The sequence below is a fragment of the Schistocerca nitens genome, chromosome 2 (genome assembly GCF_023898315.1).
Source record: "Schistocerca nitens isolate TAMUIC-IGC-003100 chromosome 2, iqSchNite1.1, whole genome shotgun sequence".
Taxonomy (NCBI): Eukaryota; Metazoa; Arthropoda; class Insecta; order Orthoptera; family Acrididae; genus Schistocerca; species Schistocerca nitens.
The window spans coordinates 1,111,052,214-1,111,077,578 of record NC_064615.1 but is presented as its reverse complement, the minus strand read 5'-3'; the positions used below and the strand labels follow the sequence as shown (position 1 = coordinate 1,111,077,578).

Genomic DNA, 25,365 nt, shown 5'->3' with positions numbered 1-25,365 from the left:
CCTGAACTGTAAAATTTTAATTTCTATGTTCGGTTCAAGTACATTCTAGAAGTATCCACAAATGTTAAGAATCATTGTACTGGAATGTTCTGTAACTGTATATATACCGCATGTGTTCTGGCCGGAGGCAGTTCGCTCCGTGCTCTGTATGCGCAAGTGCTGAATAAACCTTCATTAAGTGTTCATCATTCATCTAATTACACCTTCTTCTAAGTGACAATATCACATATGAACCCAGAAAGCCATTTAAATAACACGAAGTCAAAGTAAGTTTTCACAAGACAAACAGCAAAATATGCTTGTACAGTCCCTGGGCGTACTACCGGTCCACAGTGTCTAACAATCACAATATTTCAGTGACCAGACACATCGCCATCACCTGGTGGGCTAACGAACTGAGATCTTGAGCCTGTGCATCCGACCTACATCCCCTCCCACTATAATCCATTCCCTCCGAGGATCACATACAAGTGTGCGCATCGGCAGTCAGGGAGATTCTTGTATCGGAGTCTTTGGTAGCATCGATAAAGTTGCTCTGAGTAACCTGGTCGTCTGATCATTGTTCGCTAAGGGTCATCTAAATTAGACAAAGTGCCAATTCCCGAGCATTGCTGTGATTATAGCCGCAGCCCCAACTGATAAGATTACCCCTGGTACCAATTCCAATGGCTTCTCTAAAGACACTGTCCCACCATTTGGAAATCTGCACTAAAATCCTGGTACATTCACATTCCATTGCACTGCTCTCGGATAAATAGTGCTCGGTGACCACTGACTTGTTGGGGTACATTAGTCAAGTGTGCCGCTGGTGTTCTCGGCATCAACCTTCGACAGTGTGCACTGTTTGTGCAACAAATGTGCTGCCACATTGGCAAGGAATCTGATACACCCTGGTCTTCCACAAACTGAGGTCATCTTTGACACTTCCCAATAATGCCTATGTTTTATTGGGTGGGAAAAAGGCAGTTCTTATGCAGTGCTTTTTCAGTATGCATCGGCTTTCTCAATATCATGCAGGTGTACAGTATAAAGGCTTGGCTCTCTCTTCGTCTGTGTTTCCTTCCATCTCCACAGATTGAACAGTAGTGGTTGGGCAAAGTGCACGCTTAATATGCCATTCTGAGTATCCCTTTTTCTGGAACACAGTTCTGAGGTGTTTAGTCTTGGGGCAAACTCTTTTCATCTGAGATGATGTGTGCCCTATGCACTAGTGTTTTTAGTACCCCATTCCTCTGCACAGCATCGTGACAGCTACAGTTCTGAGGTGTTCAGTCTTGGGGCAAACACTTTTCATCTGAGATGATGTGTGCCCTATGCACTAGTGTTTTTAGTACCCCATTCCTCTGCACAGCATCATAACAGCTACATACACGCAAATGGAGATCAGTGTGCATTTTCTTCTAATACATACTATGGCCCAGGGTTCTATTAGCTCTTCCTTTGACCATGACATCCAGGAATGGTAGTCTTCCAACTTCTTCCGTCTCCATAGTGAATTTGATGTTGCAATATATCGATTCACATGTACAAAAATGTTAAGGACTTGGTCCCTTCCGTGGGGTTAGATGATGAATGAGTCATCCACATAATGGAAGAAGCAGGTGGTATTCCATTTGGATGATGTCATGGCCTCTTCCTTGAAGTACTCCACATGCAAATTCAAATAACAGGCGAGAGTGAGCCACCCACTGCAACTCCCTGAGTTTGCTCACAGTATATTCCATTAAACAGAAAATATATAGAGGATAGGACATGCTTGAAAAGGTTGGTAGTCTTCTCATCAAATGTCTGACCGTGAGGGAATATAGGTCGGCCATGCACCCTCAGGAGCTCCGTTCACCAGTGCATCTGATGACGGCAACATGTCTGATCGCCAAAATACAGCGCCCGTTAAGACATTATGAGCAGCAGTACCCCCATGGACTGTTCAATCAACAAATATGCTGGGAGAAACTGAATAATCACAACAAAATACACCTACAGATCCTTCATATCATAGACAAGGGAGTGGATACTTTCACCCAGCTGTAAATTCAACTAAATACCTAGGTATTACAATTACGAACAACTTAAATTGGAAAGAACACATAGAAAATGTTGTGGGGAAAGCTAACCAAAGGCTGCGTTTTATTGGCAGGACACTTAGAAAATGTAACAGACCTACTAAGGAGACTGCCTACACTACGCTTGTCCGTCCTCTTTTAGAATACTGCTGCATGGTGTGGGATCCGTATCAGGTAGGACTGACAGAGTACATCGAAAAAGTTCAAAGAAAGGCAGCACGTTTTGTATTACTGCGAAATATGAGAGAGAGTGTCACAGAAATGATACAGGATTTGGGCTGGAAATCATTAAAAGAAAGGTGTCTTTTGTTGCGACTGAATCTTCTCCCGAAATTCCAATCACCAACTTTCTCCTCCGAATGCGAAAATATTTTGTTGACACCGACCTACATAGGGCGAAACGATCACCACGATAAAATAAGAGAAATCAGAGGTCGTACAGAAGGATACAGGTGTTCATTCTTTCCGCGTGCTATACGAGATTGGAATAATAGAGAATTGTGAAAGTGGTTCGGTGAACCCTCTGCCAGGCACTTAAATGTGATTTGCAGAGTATCCATGTAGATGTAGACCCATAATTATAAAATACCACACACCATCTTAAATTAACAAGGTGACTTAGAAAACCAATCTTTTCACAATTATAAAGAATTTTTAACCTTGAAAAAACTAAGCAGTTACTCTGAAGCTAACTCAGCACTAACACACACACACACACACACACACACACACACACACACACACACACACAAAATCTCCATCCCCTTTACCAGCACCCCCAAATACCCACATATCTTAACATTTATCATTAAATGAAGTGACCAGCACACTAATAACTGATGTCTAGTTCATAATCAAAATATAGTAAGCAAGAATTAACATGTTTAATGTAATTTCAGTACCAAAAATTGTAGAAGAAATATCATCTTGAATGTTAGTTTTATTGATTTTGAAAAAAGAGAATGTTAATTTTATAATACTGAATACAAGTTACTGTTGTAATAATGAATGTAATTTAATCACTATTTATATTTCCTGCCATCGATGCGACTACAAAAAAGACTACACAAATTTTACTAAAGACAACTCCTATATGCTTTACAAGATATAAACAAATCAGAGAGTATGACAAAGACTGGTGTTCAACAAATTGCATTGGAGCAAATTTTTAAAAAATGACAACTTGATCCAATGCAATTCTTTGAAAACATCTTTGTCATACTCTCCAATTTGTCTACATCTCGCAAAGCACGTGGGAGCTGTTGTCTGCAGTAAAATTTATGAAGTCTTACCAAAGTTACATAACCCCCAAAATTCTAAAAATGATTACACAGGCCAACAATGGAAAAACTTTTTGCTCATGGTTGGATGATCTAAAAGTAATATACATGCTCCTTAGTCAACAAGGTGGCTTTACCAAATTTCCTTGTTTCTTGTGTGAATGGGACAGTATGGCTAGGTATCACCACTGGAGCACAAAGAACTGGCCTGTGAGAGAGTCTTTAAGACCTGGTGAGAAGAACATTCTACACAAAAACCTTGTAGATCCAAAAAATGTACTCCTACTACCTCTACACATAAAGTCAGGCCTAATGAAATAGTTTGTAAAAGCTTTGCCTAAAGATGGACCATGTTTTAAGTATCTCTGTCAAAAGTTTCCACACCTTTCAGAAGCTAAACTAAAAGAAGGTGTCTTTGTCGGACCTAACATTAGAAAATTGATGTTTGATGTTAACTTTGAATCCACAATAACCTTAAACGAGAAAGAAGCATGGGTATCATTCAAGCAAGTCGTTACTAAGTTCTTAGTACATCAAAAAGACCCAGAATATGTTTCAATTACAGCTACAATGTTAAAGAAGTTTAAAACTTTAGGATGTTTAATGAACCTGAAAGTTCATTTTTTGAACAGTCACCTTGATTACTTTCCGGACATAAAGGGACATGTTAGAGAGGAACAAGGAGAGCGTTTTCACCAGGACATTAAAGTGATGGAAAAACGCTACCAAGGCTGCTGGAACACCAATATGATAGGGGATTACTGTTCGCCACTTCACCGAGAAGTTCAGCAAGCATCTCATTGGAGAAAAAGGTACACACGAAGCTTCAAAGAAAAAGGAGAAAGAAAATACAAACCAATTCCAGCTGACAAGTGAAACCTCTATTTACACATATCATTGTTTTAAGTAGCTTACTGTAAATACAAAACATGCTTATGTTGTAACAAAGTGTTTCATTAATATTCCTGTTTACCGTATAGCATAGGATTTTTATACTATATAATAAAAAGCATACAGCTCGAGAAATATGGGTTATACAAAAAAACTAAGGCTAGATTTGGATTCAGCTCATAAAAATCTGTAAGATCAACTGTCAAAGTAAAAAAAGTTTCTCAAAAAAAATTTTTTGTTGACCTGTGATATTAAAATTGGATAACATCCAATGATGAGTCGCTGGAGGACCTGAAACCGGTCCAGGTGTAATAAAAACTGAACCTTCACAAAAAGCGACTGGTTGCAGTTATTTCTGAAAATATTTTAGAGTAAACTTAGAATCATCATGTTGCATATGGTTTCCCGCATAACCAAATACATTCATATTTAACAAACAAAATTCATATTTAAAATAGGGAACATTACAGAGAGATTAAACATATAATAGCACTACAGATTAATGTGACTGGTTGATCACTTGATAAACAATGGATAAACCACTCACTCCATTGTAAATTAATATTAGTTCAGACAGCATAAGGAGGACTGCTGACACAAAACAACATTTTAAGCTTTTGCAGCATTTGCATTGCACTCAGAAAAAATTGATGGCAAGTGTTGGGAAATCTCTCATTTGAAATAACACACATATAGTTAAAATACAGTTTACAGACGGGAATTATATTGCATGCATTATGTATTGGTGAGTCCTCCTGTCTGCAAAGGTAATCATGGAACATGTCTCACCAGCCAATGCAAAGGTTTGTTCTGAATGTCCTACAGTATTTTCATTGTTCTGAATCATTCTATCTGTTGGGTATATTTCCACTATTGACTCAACATATGTGTATAAAACATTAAAGCTACTAAGTTCCTTTAAAAACAGTTAAAAACATTTAAGGATGTTATGAGAGGTACATTGTTTCTTACATTTTGTCATTTTGGGCATTATTTTAACCAGTGTGACGACCTGTTACAACACCTATTCTTAACATTCAAAGCTTCTAACCCCACTAATCATTCTTGGGCTAGGATTCCCAATGACTTTGTTGTAAGCTACCTCCTTCTAAAGTGCTCCTCAAAGTTGGACCACTGTCTATAATGTATGTTAACAGTTGCGACAAAGACAAGACCTGTAAAACAGATCTCACCTTGACAAGATACTACCTTGCTGGGAGGAATGGCTCACTGTCCTATATATGGATCAGAACAACAAAGTAGCTACCATAGCAAGAAAAAATCAGAGAATGAATTTGGTCACACCTCATGTCCTCAGTGTGGTATGTTTATTTTACAGAATGTGGGAAGCAAAATGTGAAATTACTTAGGAAAGTGATACTACTATTATGATCCTGATAAATGAACTCAATACTATAAGTTAATGGGAAAGGTATGTGCCTATTCTGTACAGAACTGCACAGCTGCTGTTACTGGAGTCATGAAATGGCACACTGACATCATCTCTGCCCTTCCATGCTCAACAGTCAATCACTTTGTTATTCTGATCCACGTACAGTGCCCCACTTGCTGAAAGTGCCCAACACTATTCATGTATCTGGCTTGCAGAACCATACCCATCTTGGCCATCTACATTTCAGTTTCCTCCAATTCCCCTGAATCACTTAATCAATTCCCCTGAATCACTTACATCAATTGTCAGGATTAACATATAAACAAACTCATGGCCAATTTCCTTCTCAACTTTTGTCAAGCCCAAACTGACTCTCCATCATCAATTGAATGTTAGTGTCTTTCTCTCTTCCCAACCTTCTCATAGGGAATTTAAAGACAATGCATAGATGTAGATAAGCACTCATTCTTTCAGTATTTCACCAGTCTTTGCTGTAGAACGATACCTCATACAATGCACATTGTAATGTATGTTTTGTCAAGCACACATGGCTGCTTCATACAGCTTACATGTCACTGTAGACAACGTGCGTTCTAGCAATCCATGGAAGATGCTGGTGATGGTGGAATTATCAATTATAGATCAAATTGCAAAAGAGGACTAGGGAGAGGAGGACAGAAGTTACATAAAACAATGATTTACTGTTACCTTGTCAACTCCTGCACTTAGTATGTAGTTTCCACGCTTATTCCATTTCAGGGCAAAAATGGGCCCCTTGTGCTGCCCCAGTGTACTAGCTAGGTGGCCTTCTGTAGTCCAGATACGGGCATAACCGTCGTAGGATCCTGTTGCTAACAATTTCCCATCACACTGAAAATTGAAAGGACATGATCAGAAGCAAATACTCATCACTTGAAAAAAAATGTTAAATGTTATGTGGTAGATGTAGCCAACATATATTACAGAGTACTAGAAATATTTCAGCTTTCTTCTACAGTACTATTTTTCATTATGGTTGCCTCTTCCATGTGGTAAGTAGTAATGTAACCTTTCCATACTGTTTTTGGTGTATCCTCAACATTATATTGTATGACTTTGTGCAACATATGTTAAAGTTTCGTAATGACACATGATATTTGAAATGGTTCACAGTGAACCAACTGTACTGACAGTGAGACTCAACAAAATGGCTATGGTGTGAACAAAGGAATCTGTTCAGATCTGCATCACCCCAGTCTCTCACGCCCCAACTCTCCAATGTATGATATAATATGAGGTGCTTATATAAGGTGAACAATTCAAATACTCACTTGTCATAGATTTGTGCAGTATTAAGGTGACATGTTTGTAGTTTGTAGAAGACCCCTAAGACACTTATACCATGAAACACTCCCCCCACCCCACTCCTTCCATCAACGGGGTATTTGTACTCCTTTTTTTTTATTATTATCCAATCATTGCATTCAACTGCCCTAAATACAAAACAGCATAAACTAGCTCAATGACCAGATTCTTAATCTGTATAACTTTCTTTTCATTGTGTTGCTTATTTGTTACTTCAGCCTTCCTATAAATAATTTGCTTGATTTGAATCTTGGTCTACCAAGTGCTTTGACCTGTTGTTTTGAGTTTATTTGCACTACTGACAAACAAAGGTGAGGGTAGGTAATTTAGAGAACTTAAAAAGAGAAATTGATTGGTTTAGGTTGGGTGGTTGGTTGATTGATTCAGGGGAGGGGACCGAACAGTGAAGTCATCGGTTCCATCAGATTAGGAAAGGATGAGGAATGAAGTCGGCCATGCCCTTTCAAAGGAACCATCCCGGCATTTGCCCGAAGCGATTTAGGCAAATCAAGGAAAACCTAAATCAGAATGGCCGGACGCAGGTTAGAATTGTCGTCCTCCTGAACTCGAGTCCAGTGTGGATTGGTTTAAGTTAGATACAGCAGGAATTAGAAAAGTTAGGTGGCAGGAAAAGGAAGGCGGTAAGGTGAGTACAGGGTTATCAATACAAAATCAAATCGTTGTGATGCATGAATAGGTTTAATAATGAATTAAGAACATAGGAATGCAGATGAGCTACTATTAATAGCATAGCGAACATGGGTACTGTGCCAAGACAGGCACGAGGCCAACACAGCAGCACAACATAATATGCCTCTTACACTCAATACAAAATGATAAGAGTGAAAAAATGTATAAGACAAAAGCAACTGCTCTTTTAGTTAAGGGAGACAAATATTTAATTGTGATAGGTGAGTGGATACTAGGAAAAAGAGGTGAAACAAAACCAGTAGGAGAATTGAAACTGAGGCAAAGGAATGTTACAGGAAGATACCTAGTAGAACTTTGCACAAAGTAAAATTTCACCATTAAACATTTAACACTTTATTAAGGACCATGAAAGAATCTTGGTTGTGTATGTGGACTAAATGGAGACATTGGAAAGTTTCAGAAGGATAGTCAATATTCAGGTATATGACAGGAACGATCATTCGATGCAAAAGGAAACATGGCCTCTGCAATGAACACCTTAAAAGCTATAAGCACTTGTCCAGTAGAAGAGATGTGTTTGACAGTAGCGAAGATAAGCAAGAAGTATGAAACAGCCAAAATACCATCTTGGTTAAAGACAGTCTTCTAGTGTTGCAACTTTCCTACAGACAACAGCACCATTTGTCGACAGTTTCACGGGGCTTCAGACACTTCAGTTATACGATATTTCATTCTTCTGCAGTTACTTGAAATTTGACTGTTTTCTATCATGTTCAGTTTCACAATGTTAGTTCAGCTTCATTTCCATACTAAAGAAATGAAAAGTTGTCATTCCAGAGGTAACAGTAGTAAGACAAATACGCCAATTGACCCAATTCTGGAAAATTGGATACATCTGTTATGGATTATTATTTATTCAATTATTATCTATCACAACCCACAAATTTCAATTAAAATGCATTAAAATATGCCCCCCCCCCCACACACACACATACTTCTGGCATGCTGACAACAAGAGTAGAGTTAGTGTGATAGTGAATTGAAGCCCTGATGTTACAGTTGTGTTTTGAAATATCCAAGGGCACATTAAATATGCTTTTGAAAGGACAGCAGACTGACTTCATTCTCCCACCGAATAATGCCAACAAAAAGAGTCAAGAATTGTAGCGTGGTTTGAAACTCACAGTGGTTTACTATCCACATTCCCATTAGAGATGGTAGTCCTGACTTTCCTATCAATACAAAAAATAATCATTTAAGGAGTAACAGTACAGCAGTGGGCGTGCTGAGGCAATGAAAGGCACATAAACAATACTGAGAACTTTGACAGATTTCACGCAAATCCTTTTTTGGAGCTACAGAGTGCACAACAACCCCTCCCGCCAATGCTGCCCACCCCCACACAAACCTGCACAGTTACATTGTGCTTCTATTATTCAGTGAGCTGCAACCTTTACTCTTTTAATTGTTTACTTTCCCTAACTCTCTCCATTACCATAGCAGTGGAGCCCACTACATACAAAAACCTATTATACTTTAGCCATCCAGTATTTAAGAACAGATGCACATAAGAGATCTGTAACAAACTTTACGCATCATTTAAAATCTTTAAGAAACTTTTACTCACTGACGACAAACTATTGCTTACTACACTTCCGCTCTTCGTGCAGTAAAACTGCCACATGAAGCACGATTACTATACTAGAAAATCTATTCACAACACATTTTGCAGACAGTAGCCAACAACGGATGTACTTGCAAATTTATGTCTTCGTATAGCACATACGACACCATAAATATCAAGCTGCCTGGAAATTAAACTGCAGGGTGAAATTCACTAGACATACAGCTGAAATATTTGCAAAAATTCATGTGTAGTGTGTTAAAGATATACCGAATACATTTTACATGCGTGTATGCAGGCAAAGCCATGGGTAAAGCTAATCCTTAACCTCTAGAACAATTTCAAGTAAATTTGGTACACGTATTAGTTACAACTTGGAAAGAAACACTGCTGGGGTAAGAACCGCCAGGTTCCTACTGGGATGAATGTGATACTGTGGAGAGAGAGAGAGAGAGAGAGAGAGAGAGAGAGAGAGAGAGAAGGGGGAAGGAGAAGATGGACACAGACGTTGAAAGGGAAGAAGGAGACAGGCACAGACAAGAGGAGGAGGAGATGGGATGAGAAGGTGATGAACAGACAGAGGAGAGAGGAGGAGGAGACAGACAGAGAGAGAGAGAGGGAAGAGGAGAGCGAGGAGATGGACAGAGAGGGAGGATGGGAGAGGAGGAGGTGGACAGAGAGAGGGGTGAAGAGGAGAGGATACAGGAAGGAAAGGGGAGGAGACGAACAGGGAGAGGGGGAAGGAGGTGATGGGTTGGGTTGGGTTAATTTGGGGGGAAGAGAACAAACTGTGAGGTCATCGGTCTCATCAGATTAGGGAAGTGCGGGGAAGGAAGTCAGCCATGCCCTGTAAAAGGAACCATCCTGACATTTCCCTGGAGCGATTTAGGGAAATCACAGAAAACGTAAATCAGGATGGCCGAACATGGGATTGAACCGTCGTCCTCCCAAATGCGAGTCCAGTGTGCTAACCACTGCACCACCTCGCTCAGTAGAGGAGGTGATGGATCTGGAGGGGAGAGAAGGAGATGGATGGAGGGGCGAGGGGGAGATGGACAGAGAGTTTGGGGGGGGGGGGGGAAGGTGGAGATGCACAGAGAGGGGGGAAGGGAAGTGACACAGAGAAGGGGGAAGTAAAATTAGAGGGGGGGGGGGGGGGGTGGAAGTAGAATTAAAGGGGAGAGGAAGAGGTGGACAGAGGGGGGAACATCAGAAGGACAGAGGAGGGAGGAGCAGATTTATAGAAATAATTGGGAGGAGGAAATGGAAAGAGAGAGGGGCACAAAGAGATGGAAATAGAGTGGGGGATGGAGGAGATGGGCAGAAAGGATTATGATATCATCAACAAAACTTTAGTTTCAAACAAGAAAACAGTCCAAAAATTTTCTGAATGATGTCAAAAGCATCTCGTAGAAGAGCACAGTAAGCAGCAGCTCAATACAGGTAACAACAGAAAAATTTTCCATTACTTAAAAGTAAGAAATACACACTTTATGTATGAGTGAGCATGTGTCTTACATACATTCCAATCAAGTGATGTGACATCCTTATTGCTTGGTACTTCTGTTCCTCCCTTCTGAATACAATGTCTCAGAACAAGCTGATTTGGAGATGATGAGTTGTCACTCATATCCCATATCCTAGCTGTGCTGTCACCTGATCTGAAAGGGTACAGAATGATTAATGACAAATTTGAAATTACTGATTTCCATAATGACAGAAAAGTTATTACCAAAAATTGTAACCCACTGAAAACACTAACCCAGAAGCCAAAAGATCAGTTGTAGGGTTCCAAGCACAGATGAACACTTCAGATTCATGGCCTCTTAATACAGTTGCTTTGCTTGGTGGAATTTCAATGCTCCCATCAACTTCCATGTTTTCAGCAACGTTTGATGTTACGGCTGTGAATCAAAAATTAGACAAGTATGACAACTAACAAGACTGAAAAATCATATCTCAGACAGTACAATGTTTGTACAATAGGATCCATTCCTAAATTCTGAAAATTAAAATGATCTCTGGAAATATAAAAGTGTGCACCGACACCTGAATACAACTGGCATGTCCTGTTACATATAGACTACACAAAACATTCGGCAGATTTGTTATATTAGTTAACAACAGCTGTTTCATAAAAAGTGACTGTTCTGTGAACTTTACATTAATGTATTGTAAAGAAAGAGGCAAGTAAATGGAAGTTATTGGAACACTCATGCCGAAAAGTACATTAAAAATGAGCTGGCGGAATCATGCTACAAAATGAACAAATGCCCAAAAAATAAATGAATATATGCATTTTTATTAATGCAGTTATAGTTGATGTAGTGTTTCCTGTGTTTAGTAGAAAGATTTTTCACAGGATAGCTCTTTGTGGCTCACAGCTTACCCATAACTATCAATTACACCAACCGTATGTTGTTTTGGTAATCGTTATGATGCAGTTGTCACTTCAGAGAGTTGTTCTTTACATCAGCAAAACTGCTCTGTTTTACACCATCAACAATCTGCCTTATATGTTCACCTTTAAATTTTAAACCACTGTTCTTTGCTTCCCCCATATGTCCCACTGTAGTTTTCCACAGCAACTTGAGTCAACATATCCAAACTTTACCTCTCTTCAGCTCTTAGCTTTTTTATTACATAATTTTTTGTGCTGATTTCTTTCATTTCATTTTTTACTCATTCAGTCCTCCTGACTTGCAACAGTCTCATGCATTATCACATAATTCAAATTATTCTAATTTCTTCATTTCTGTTTCCCCATAATCTGTGTTTCACACCCACACAAGCTATGCTCCAAACATAGTTTTCTCTGAATGACTAGAAGGTCGGTGTTGTCTTTACAGCAGTAATAGATGTAGTAGTAACTGTTATTCATGCTGTTTTCATCACTACCATCACTAATTTTCACCACCAACAACACACAAATATATCTGCACCAAACAGTATTTTACGGTTCATTTGTCTCAATCCTGACAGGGGCAGGCAGAAACCAGAAACTCATTTTTAGTGGGTTTGATAGCTACATAAGAATTTTTTTATATTGAACAAATGAGATGGTACAACTGAAACAAAATGTACGAGTACAATTTTAAAATAAACTACATCTCAAAAGTTAACATGAACTTTTAAGCACATGTAACAACCTTCCCACTGACATAAGAGCAACCTGTCAGGAATCTGGACTTTTTCCCACATCAGAGAAGTGCTTAACATCCTGTCATTTGACACAAATTTGTGTTATTGGGGATTGTCCGCACATCTTGATCCATATCAAAAACATTTCTTTACAGCAAAGAACACTATTTTAGTCCATACTTCCAATTTTTCCTGCTTTCATAGCAAAAATATAGGCTACTGGAAGGAAAGATGTATTTGTGCATTATTGAGAATAAAGTAACTATCAGTTCCCACACAAATCGGTTATGGAAACATCACGCACTGCATAAATGACAACAACCATACAGCTTTATGAAAGCGTGAAGGCAATAACAAGTAGACGAGTCTGGCACACACACACACACACACACACACACACACACACACAAAACATGGCAGGAACATGGCAGGGAAGGGTGGCACACTCCTATGCCAACCTGTTAACAGGTTATCCAGAGGGAACCTTCATAGCCTCCCAAAACTCTCAATTCCTAGTCTGGTTCAGGTTCACTGGGATATCTTTGTGATCTGGACTTAGGACCAAGACACCCTATCCACTTTCCTTCACAATCTCAACAGTAGCTCTCCCAACTGCTTCACCTGGTCCTGCCCTACCCACAGTGCCAACTTTTCCAGATGCAGACAATCCACTTCCCCAACAACTCCATCCCCACTTCCATCCACATTAAAACCACTAACCACCAAAGGTACCTGCATATGAACATTTGCCATCCCTTCCACACCAAAAAATTCCTTTCATGCACAGCATAGCCACCCTCAGATGATACATCTGCAGTGATGAGAACTTCCTTGCCCAGTATGCTGAAGGCCTCATGAACATAGCCTACAAACAGATTTCTTGTGCCATACCCTCACACACCCTCAAATCCTCCCATCACCATCACCAAGACTCAGCTACAAAGGAGTACTCCCCTCATCACCCAGTATCACACTGGACTGGAACAACTGAAACATATCCTTCATCAGGACTTTGATTATCACTCATCATGCTCTCAAATGAGGAACATTGTACCTAAGGTCCTTCCCACCCCTCCTAAAGTGGTGTTCTGTCACCTGCCCAACCAAACACAGTGTCCTAGTTCATCCCTATGCCACTCAAATTCCCAACCCCTTGCCATCGAATCATACTCCTGTGGCAGAGCAAGGTACAAGACATGCCAAATCCATTCACTCAACACCTCCTACTCAAGTTCTATAGAGGCTTACCCTATCCCATCAGTGGCCAGACCACCTATAACACCAGCCATGTCATATACCAACACTGCACTGCTTTTTATGTCAGTACAAATGGCAACTGGCTGACCCCAGGATGAGTGTCTAACTGTTGCCAAGAATAAAGTTAACCACCAGGTGGCACAACATGCTCAAATTCAATGGCTGCTTCACAATCAAGGTCACCTGACCATCTGGATCCTTCCCTCCACCACTAGCTACTCTGAATTATGCACATGACAGTTACCCTCACAACATGTCCTCCACTCCTGTAATTGGCTTGGCCTCAATCTCTGGTAACACACTGCCCCCCCCCCCTTCCCCTCATCCAACAGTTTCACCTTCATCCATCCTTTCAATCCCTTCTAATTCATGTCCCCAAGTCACCTTCTGAGTGTGTAATTCCCCACCAGTTCTGACAACCATGCTCCCATGCCTAGCCCATGTGTTTTGCCACCACTCCCTCCACATTCCTCACTGGGAAACCAGCTGCCTCCCTCTAAGCTGCCAACGCCCCCCCCCCCCCAAATAAATGGTGATACAGTAATGTTGGCTGGAAGACCATAACGAGCCACATGACTGGACGGGATTATCTTCCTCACACACAATTGCCCCTTTCCTCACAGTGTGTGTGAGTTGTCTCTTAAGTGTATCAGTTAGGTCTAGGTGACCGAAATGGGTGTGTGTATCGTGTGATGTGTTTGAGACTTATGATTATGAGAGAATTTAGAGGGTGAACCCTAGTGCCAACTCAAATCTACTTTTCCAAAAGGGTGCTATTTTTTTAAAAAATTATTATACTATAAGTAATTTTGATAATGTAATTGTCCAGCAGACTTCAAATTTTCTTATAGTGTACAGTACATGTCTATCATTTTAAAATATGTTAGATTTCTGTTTACCACTGTGAATGAAGTGCTGCATGGTATGACATTGTCAAGCCCGCAGTACAACACGCTGTCGTCTACAGAGTTAGCATCCATGTAAACTTGGCTACTGTGGCTTTGGCTTTGTTTCTATCTTTGCTATGATAATGCACTCAGTATGCTGTTCACAGCTGCTCAGCCACATTCTTATTTTCTTATTCATTATCAGACCTACTCCCGCTTTCCCCCTATTTGGTTTAGTGTTGATGACATTGTACTCACCTGACCAGAAGTTCTGTAGAGTATATTAACAATGAACTATTACTGCTGCTAATCTATTCATACTGATAAATGTACAAATCACTACATAAGCAGATACTTCCAAAAACGCCACTGCCCTTCCTGTTACACTATCCAGCTGCTGTTTTTATGTAACTTTACAGAGAACATTCTCGGCCATCTATATATCTGTATACTAAAGTCAAAACCTGTCCACGCTAAAATATAATCTATTTACTGTTTCAGTTGCTTTAATGGTTATATCATTATAATCATGTGAATTAACCCTTCCACCACTAGATGTGCCCTCTGCATTCCACACTAAGGGCAGCTTTTGTTATGGCTGTACTGCTCGCCAAATGCTAGTGCCTATGCTAAGAGAGAACATTCCGATTTTTCAAAAACTATTAGGTGAAAAAAATTGATTTTTGTCCATCTTGCAGACTGGTATCTCCACTAAATAAACAACTGAACTTATTTTCGTTATTTGTCATAGTTTCTGTGCTGCATCAAATTAAGTAAAACATTGCACAAAAGGTTGAAGAGTTTGCAGGAATAAAAACGCATTACCTAAACTCTGCATATGGTTGATTTTAGCTCTGACAGTGGAGTGAATTTAACGTAGACAAAGTATTGAAATTTTATTTAAAATTGACAGCGGAACGATAATTCATTTCATTCTCGAGTTATTGGGTTTTACATCTGAAGGATGGGTGCGTGTGACGTGCCCAGTTTTGTTCATGTGGGCCTGCTGGCTGCTAATGAAATACTTGTCTGATTTTACAAAAACTATCATCAGTAAGTGAAAAAGAATAGATTGTTGTACATCTTACAGTCTGATATCTTTGTCAATAGAGAACTGAATTTATATTTTCATTACAGGCCATAGTTATTGCTCTGTATCAAATTTAGTAAAGCAATGCACGAAATTTTAACTCCGTAAACTTCGTTTACGGTTGACTTCAGCTCACAGATTGCAGCGAATGAAACGTAGATGAGATATCAAAATTTTATTTAAAATTGACAGCAGAACAAACTATCTAATTTCATTCACAGGTTACTTTGTTTTATATCTGATTGACAGTCACATGTGACATGCCCATTCATTCACATCCTTGCACATTGCAAATCATTCGTTCATAATTTTTTTTGTGTGCAAATGACTGCATGCAATAAGGTACGCACATATGTTGTATGGTAAATACTAAAAAGCTTTTTATTCCACGATGTATGGAAGTAACTCATCTGTAGCTGTGAGAAGCGGCTTAAGACATCCATAGCATTGTAGCAAAACACAAGCAGTTCATGCGTACACATCCACAGCACCTGGGGCCAAGTGTACCAGGCCACGTACATACATCCACAGCAGTGAAAGGGATAAGATAACTCTACATTATGGGATTTCTTCTCAGCAAAGAAGGGGAGCAGATGTGCCGGCATCATATTTATCATCTGATTTTAAGATATCTGTTCAGTTAAAAAATTTGATTCTTCCACATCTTACAGCTTGATATCTTTGCTCGATGGAGGTCTCAATTTATTTTTGTGATTCATCATAGTCACTGTGCTGCACGAAACTGAGTACATGGCAGCACGAAATTTTTAAGAGTTGGCAGAGGTAAAATCACACTGCGTGTACTTTCCATGTAGGTCATTTTAGGCCATACATTACTGCTTATGAAATGTAACCAATATACCTAAATTGTATTTAAAGTTGAAAGCGAAATGATATCTCTTTTTGTTCTTGAGATATTGCTTGTTATATCTGCAAACAGGTCACTCATCACGCATCCGAGTTTTTTCCTGCGCATCGGGAATCAAGTGGTCGTAAAAATCGTCACATCTCATAAATGGCTCAAGATATTTCTTTTTTTTTTTTTTTTTTGTGGTAATGACAGTATGCGAAAAGGACTAGTTAATCATACGATTAACGTTCAATATGTTTTTGTCAAACATGTGAGCAGCCAAAAACAAGACTGCTATAAATTACACAATGAGGTATTTTCCAAATTTTCATAGTCAAACAAAGAGAGATAAACGGGTTATCAAAGTGACCAATGTGAGGTCTTGTTTTGCATGAAAATATTTAATTGCTTGAAGGTAATCAGGGTAATTAAGGAAAACTTAATTAATAAGTTGAGGAAAAATTGAAATATTTCACGAAAAGCTGCTGCAAGCTATGTAAATGAAGTGTCAAAAAGTTCATCTGTTCAAGGCCTAGCTATTTTGCACATAAAAAGATACATTGGTGTGATATTTAAATGCCAAAAAGGCTTCCTTCGAATAAAGTACCGAAGTTAGGATTTTTGAGAACAGAAGACATTAGAAAGTCAAATGAGGCATCAATAAGAGTATGTTTTATGAATAAAACTTGAAAATAAAAAATGAAATAAATCGGTCAAATATTTTGTGAAATGATTTGTGTAAAAGAAATAAATATATGAGAGAAATATTCGACGTACCTTTCAATGATGCTCGAAATAATGAACAGAAAATGAGGTGCATAAAATGTTTCTCCAATATTCTTTATTTCAAACTTTAAGACAAATCATTTCACAAAACATTTGACTTTCTTTTCAAAAATGTTGTACTCTTTACTTATACAGACTACTTAGATCAGCTGAAATGCTTGGCTGAGGAACAATGTTCGTACTTTGGCAAGACCTTAAAAATTTAATTAGCAATGCAATGCAAATGAGTACCCACAAAACTTCGTATGAATAATTGTAGCTGAGTCAGTTAAGACATAAGAAGTAGACAGTACTGAATTCAGGTCCCTATGTCAACCACAATTGCAAACCGCACGCTACCATTACACAACAGCTAGCTCTCGGATACCATGTTCATTCCTTTGTATTTACAGTAGTCAGTCATCCTTCCACATTTATCTGCTGTTGATAGTTCTTGATCATGTAGAAAACATTTGTCTTTAATTTGTTGATGAGACAGTCGAAAGCTACTCTGCTCATTCACATGTATTCGAAGAATTTGTCTGGTGATATTCGTAGTTGATGATATAAAGTATGAAATTCTCCATGAAGATTCCTCCCTTCGTAATTTTCATGCAGAGCATTCCTTTTTGCTTTATTTTCCTAACTGAAGCTAATCGCTTATCACATAGTCTTCATGTGAGTTTCCTATTGATGGCTTCATGTGGCATCTGTTATATGTGTCCATAGCACACAAAAAACATTTATATGGTTCACCATCACCTGTGAGAGGAGACAATGTTCAGTGTAAAGTGGCTTGTGGAGTAGATGCAGATGTAGAGAATATCTTTCATAATTTGAACTAGCGTGAGGACAATATGTTTCGAAAAATGTACCATAAATTAGAAGGAAGTGCATCCTAAAGAAACAAATATTAGTTTCCCTTTTTCACCAAAACGAAGCAGCGATATTCCTCTTTAGTGAATGCTGCCATAAGATAGCTGCACTTCCTGACCATGTGCACAACACTCACTATACCAACAGCTCGTGATTTCCAGGGGTGATCAGCCTTCACTGCAAGCAGCAAGCAAGAAAAACAACTATTTTCGTGATTTTGTTTATGTGACTTCTTCGTGTCAGTGGCTACAATTCTGTTTCAGTTAACCAACAATGGTAAAAAAAAAATCAATACATGTTTCAGCATGACAAGTCTCACCATTCCCTGCTAATTGGATATGGCTGAACAACTTGACTGGTGTAGTGGTACTGTTGTTTACAGGCCACATAGCAGTAATTCTGTTTACAGGCCACTGTGTTGAGTTATGATTGAAATTCAGAGAATAACATTAAGAAACTGAGTAAGGCACCCACAGAGACATTTTAAGCAATCATTCTTCCTGTACTCCATATATAATTTGGAATAGAAAGAAACCCAAACATGTGATACCATTTTAAACTGTGATCTGCCAGGCACTTCACAGTGGTTTGCAGAATGTGTATGTAGAAGTAAATAACTGAACTCATCATCTATTTCTAAGACTTCATTTTTAAAAAAAATATCCTTTTTATGTATTGACTGTACATTTTTGCCTTAATAAAAGGATTTTCAGATCTATTCTCAAATTTTAACCCTATTTAGTACGAGCACATACACAAAAAATTATCTAAACTATATACTGTATCAGGACCTCAGAGAATTAATACACTGCAGGCGAGAAATGGATATCATATTATGTGCTTAATATTACAAAATTCGGTTTCAAAATGCAAGAGGAGCAGAAGGGGAAAAAACAGTAAATGGAAAGCAGAATTTAAGGGATGGGTAGGGGGGAGAGTGTTAGCATTTAATAAGAGGAATAATTTTATGCATCAGCAATTTTCTTGAACTCCGCTTCCTAGAACTGCCTTTCAACAGGTGTCTCCTTCCTACAACATTCTTCTCTGATCACTCCGTGACATTCCTGCCACCACAATGAAGGCCTTACATATTTTTCAGACCACATGAAGGGGCAGTTCTAAATTCACAAGGAATTTATCTTCACAATGGATTCAGTGAATTAACTGATCCCTTTCCCCATTGCGTATTGCTCAATGATCATATTAACTGAAGGAGGGAGGTTACGTAATATACAGAAGAAAACAAGCAGGAAGAAGAATAAATGAGACTGTTAACAAACCATAGAAATTCTTCTCTTTGTTCCCTGGGCTCTAAAGGTACAAGGTCTCCAATACTCACATCTTATCTGTTGCCAGCGCAGTTTTACTTGGCCCCTTCCTCCACTGTCTTCGTGCCTCGTTCATACTCCAATCTAATCTTGATGTACTCACCATCAACTCAAGGCAACCCCTTTATCTATCCTTTAATCTAGTTACCCATCCTCGTTTGCCTCATATTAACTATTTTTGTGACTAAACCCAACAGCAGTCAAACTATTGTCTGTGTTACTGATGTGCTTGGTATCCTAAACATTACACTTCCTCCTGTATTTGTTTTTACCTTCCTTCTTTCGGAGAAATTTTTACTCATTACAAAAGTTAACACATTTTCAACTTCTGTGTGTATTGCACCTAGTCAACATGCCCCTTTTCTCAAAATGACTGACACTAGAAGCATAGCCCACTCTGATGCTATAGTGTCCCTTATTTATAACCACTCACCTATGCATGCCCAGGTTTATTTAACTGGCATTACTCTCTCCTATACTAGACACGAGCAGATCATCACTGATGGCTGAACTTCCTACAGTGCACACCATTTAACAATGCAATTCCCATTATACATTATAGTTATTGCTGCACATAATCAAGTCATTTTTTTATCTTAAATTTGGCGATAGTTTCTTGTTTGCTCACATATTAAGCTTAAAATAACAGAGTTTCTCAGTATTTTTACCAAAAATAATCATTATTTTCTGGAACCACATATTAATGCAAAATTTATACACTTAAAAATTTAGCAATGAAACAGCCAAAAATCCCTCCCCCATGAACCATGGACCTTGCCGTTGGTGGGGAGGCTTGCGTGCCTCAGCGATACAGATGGCCGTACCATGGTGCAACCACAACGGAGGGGTATCTGTTGAGAGGCCAGACAAACATGTGGTTCCTGAAGAGGGGCAGCAGCCTTTTCAGTAGTTGCAGGGGCAACAGTCTGGATGATTGACTGATCTGGCCTTGTAACATTAACCAAAACGGCCTTGCTGTGCTGGTACTGCGAACGGCTGAAAGCAAGGGGAAACTACAGCCGTAATTTTTCCCGAGGACATGCAGCTTTACTGTATGATTAAATGATGATGGCGTCCTCTTGGGTAAAATATTCCGGAGGTAAAATAGTCCCCCATTTGGATCTCCGGGCGGGGACTACTCAAGAGGACGTCGTTATCAGGAGAAAGAAAACTGGAATTCTACGGATCGGAGCGTGGAATGTCAGATCCCTTAATCGGGCAGGTAGGTTAGATAATTTAAAAAGGGAAATGGATACGTTAAAGTTAGATATAGTGGGAATTAGTGAAGTTCGGTGGCAGGAGGAACAAGACTTTTGGTCAGGTGATTACAGGGTTATAAATACAAAATCAAATAGGGGTAATGCAGGAGTAGGTTTAATAATGAATAAAAAAATAGGAGTGCGGGTTAGCTACTACAAACAGCATAGTGAACGCATTATTGTGGCCAAGATAGACACAAAGCCCATGCCTACTACATTAGTACAAGTTTATATGCCAACTAGCTCTGCAGATGATGAAGAAATTGATGAAATGTATGACGAGATAAAAGAAATTATTCAGGTAGTGAAGGGAGACGAAAATTTAATAGTCATGGGTGACTGGAATTCGTCAGTAGGAAAAGGGAGAGAAGGAAACATAGTAGGTGAATATGGATTGGGGGGAAGAAATGAAAGAGGAAGCCGCCTTGTAGAATTTTGCACAGAGCATAACTTAATCATAGCTAACACTTGGTTCAAGAATCATAAAAGAAGGTTGTATACCCGGAAGAATCCTGGAGATACTAATAGGTATCAGATAGATTATATAATGGTAAGAGAGAGATTTAGGAACCAGGTTTTAAATTGTAAGACATTTCCAGGGGCAGATGTGGATTCTGACCACAATCTATTGGTTATGAACTGCAGATTGAAACTGAAGAAACTGCAAAAAGGTGGGAATTTAAGGAGATGGGACCTGGATAAACTGAAAGAACCAGAGGTTGTAGAGAGTTTCAGGGAGAGCATAAGGGAACAATTGACAGGAATGGGGGAAAGAAATACAGTAGAAGAAGAATGGGTAGCTCTGAGGGATGAAGTAGTGAAGGCAGCAGAGGATCAAGTAGGTAAAAAGACGAGGGCTAATATAAATCCTTGGGTAACAGAAGAAATATTGAATTTAATTGATGAAAGGAGAAAATATAAAAATGCAGTAAATGAAGCAGGCAAAAAGGAATACAAACGTCTCAAAAATGAGATCGACAGAAAGTGCAAAATGGCTCAGCAGGGATGGCTAGAGGACAAATGTAAGGATGTAGAGGCTTGTCTCACTAGGGGTAAGATAGATACTGCCTACAGGAAAATTAAAGAGACCTTTGGAGAGAAGAGAACCACTTGTATGAATATCAAGAGCTCAGATGGCTACCCAGTTCTAAGCAAAGAAGGGAAGGCAGAAAGGTGGAAGGAGTATATAGAGGGTTTATACAAGGGCGATGTACTTGAGGACAATATTATGGAAATGGAAGAGGATGTAGATGAAGATGAAATGGGAGATAAGATACTGCGTGAAGAGTTTGACGGAGCACTGAAAGACCTGAGTCAAAACAAAGCCCCGGGAGTAGACAACATTCCATCAGAACTACTGATGGCCTTGGGAGAGCCAGTCATGACAAAACTCTACCATCTGGTGAGCAAGATGTATGAGACAGGCGAAATACCCACAGACTTCAAGAATATAATAATTACAATCCCAAAGAAAGCAGGTGTTGACAGATGTGAAAATTACCGAACTATCAGTTTAATAAGTCACAGCTGCAAAATACTAACGCGAATTCTTTACAGACGAATGGAAAAACTGGTAGAAGCGGACCTCGGGGAAGATCAGTTTGGATTCCGTAGAAATGTTGGAACACGTGAGGCAATACTGACCTTACGACTTATCTTAGAAGCTAGATTAAGAAAAGGCAAACCTACGTTTCTAGCATTTGTAGACTTAGAGAAAGCTTTTGACAACGTTAACTGGAATACTCTCTTTCAAATTCTGAAGGTGGCAGGGGTAAAATACAGGGAGCGAAAGGCTATTTACAATTTGTACAGAAACCAGATGGCAGTTATAAGAGTCGAGGGGCATGAAAGGGAAGCAGTGGTTGGGAAAGGAGTGAGACAGGGTTGTAGCCTCTCCCCGATGTTATTCAATCTGTATATTGAGCAAGCAGTAAAGGAAACAAAAGAAAAATTCGGAGTAGGTATTAAAATTCATGGAGAAGAAGTAAAAACTTTGAGGTTCGCCGATGATATTGTAATTCTGCCAGAGACAGCAAAGGACTTGGAAGAGCAGTTGAACGGAATGGACAGTGTCTTGAAAAAGAGGATATAAGATGAACATCAACAAAAGCAAAACGAGGATAATGGAATGCTGTCAAATTAAATCGGGTGATGCTGAGGGGATTAGATTAGGAAATGAGACACTTAAAGTAATAAAGGAGTTTTGCTATTTAGGGAGTAAAATAACTGATGATGGTCGAAGTAGAGAGGATATAAAATGTAGACTGGCAATGGCAAGGAAATCGTTTCTGAAGAAGAGAAATTTGTTAACATCGAGTATAGATTTAAGTGTCAGGAAGTCGTTTCTGAAAGTATTTGTATGGAGTGTAGCCATGTATGGAAGTGAAACATGGACGATAACCAGTTTGGACAAGAAGAGAATAGAAGCTTTCGAAATGTGGTGCAACAGAAGAATGCTGAAGATAAGGTGGGTAGATCACGTAACTAATGAGGAGGTATTGAATAGGATTGGGGAGAAGAGAAGTTTGTGGCACAACTTGACTAGAAGAAGGGATCGGTTGGTAGGACATGTTTTGAGGCATCAAGGGATCACAAATTTAGCATTGGAGGGCAGCGTGGAGGGTAAAAATCGTAGAGGGAGACCAAGAAATGAATACTAAGCAGATTCAGAAGGATGTAGGTTGCAGTAGGTACTGGGAGATGAAGATGCTTGCACAGGATAGAGTAGCATGGAGAGCTGCATCAAACCAGTCTCAGGACTGAAGACCACAACAACAACAGGATGGTCATACATTTTTGAAGTGATGTCGGTCCATGCATCTCCAATAACATCAATTTCCATCTTAATATTAAACTTGACAGAAAATCTTGATGGTATGTTCATCATTCCAGCCACATTCTTCCATGAAATTGGAGAAAGTTTTATGCCTATAATATTCCTTAAATACTTATCGAGAAACCGAGTACTCTTTTAACAGATGACAGCACTGCACTCAAAACTAAAATCGCATATGTATAAAAACGCAGGTAATGAACTCATGTGTAACAAGCCTGTATACTGTATATTGCCACACAAGCCCACCAATTTTTCTAGAGACCAAGCCAGTATAGTACAAATAAATGACCTCTAGTTTTCCTCTTTCTTCTTGGGTCTCTATCTTTTTCACAGGTACAATCAGTTCTGACTGCAGTTCATCCTAGATTATTAATTCGAGTTTCCGATTCCTTTGAAAATGTACTCATGTCACAGTACTTTGGCGAAGTCCTCTTGTGTCTGATGGTTGAAGAGCTCTATGGACTGTGGTTCACAGCATAAATTTCTTTCGTGACAGATAGTACTGGCTCAAGATGTCAGAAATATTGGTAGATTCCCATGGCACCTATGGTGCCTCCTAACAAAAAATATAAAAGGTCGCCTTCGTAAAATTAAATACAACTAAGACCTCTATAAATCAGATGTTTCCCACATTACTGTTCTTGCTTTCAGACCGAAGATTGGTTTGATGCAGTTCTCCACAGTCTTCCATCCCGTGACAGCCTCATCATCTCTACCTGACTGTTGATACCTAAGGCCACTCTAACCTGCTTACTGTAGTCACACCTTGGTCTGTCTATAAAATGTTTATGCCCTCTTGCCGCCCATCTCTCTCAAGAAAAAATTAACTATTTTGATGTCCTGTCAACTGATCACTTCTCTTAGTGAAGTTGTGCAATAAATTTATTATCTCCCAAATCTAATTCAGTAGCTCTTCTTCAGTTGTAGGATCTACCTATTGAATCTTTATCATTCATTTGTAACATCACATTTCAAAACTTCTGTTCTCTTCTGAACTGTTTACTGTCTTCACTTTGCTACTACCTTCAGAAAAGACTTTTTTTACACTTCACATTTTATATTAACAAACTTCTTTCTCAGGAATATTTTTCTTGCTCTTGCCACTGGGCATTTTATATCCTCTCTACTTCAGTTAATGTCAGTTATTTTGCTGTCCAAATAGTAAAATTCACCTATGACCCTGCATCACATGATTTAATTCAACTACATTCCATTAACCTTAATTTACTTTTCTTGAAATTCAGCTTATAATCCGTTTTCAAGTCAGAATCCATTATGTTGAACTGATCTTTTAGGTTCTTTGCCATGTCTGCAAACCTCAACATTCATCAAAGCTCTTATTTCACTTTCCTGAACACAAACTGCTTGGGTTTCTGGATGCTTGCTGAATGTATAGACTGTAAGAGTAGAAAAGAGATGCAATAAATACTAAATGAGATGGTCTCCGTGTCATTTAATACTGAGGGCAGATCTCCTGATAAGTTTACAGTTGCCCTCTTACTAAAATAAGAAAATACACTACTAAAATGTGGTGCTATACGGCAAGTTTCAGCTGGTCCTAACAGGCTCAACTGTGTTCATGTGAGCAGATCCTGCAAGCCATTGCCTCACAGAAACGTGTGTACACAAGGTGGACCCAACGTGATCATGCATCATCATCTTGAATGGTGAACCCTTGTCAAATGTTGAATACTGGGCTGGACAACAGGTTGGAGGGTCCTGCACTGATAATACACTGCTATCAAATTACATAAATAATGATGAAAGATGCCTGACATCCTTACACGATATCAGTCCATGACTAAACACTCCTCCCTGCTACATCTGCGG

General features: G+C 39.1%; 1 protein-coding gene across 1 annotated transcript in view; it reads right to left on the bottom strand.

Annotated features, from left to right (window-relative positions):
* Positions 1-25,365, bottom strand: part of LOC126237505 (F-box-like/WD repeat-containing protein TBL1XR1) — a 196,211-nt gene that overhangs the window by 51,273 nt on the left and 119,573 nt on the right. The window contains exons 4-6 of the mRNA XM_049947662.1: positions 11,009-11,150; positions 10,769-10,907; positions 6,336-6,497 (exon numbers count right to left, since the gene is read on the bottom strand). Coding sequence (XP_049803619.1) covers positions 6,336-6,497; positions 10,769-10,907; positions 11,009-11,150 — 443 coding nt within the window. The remainder of the gene's footprint in view (positions 1-6,335; positions 6,498-10,768; positions 10,908-11,008; positions 11,151-25,365) is intronic.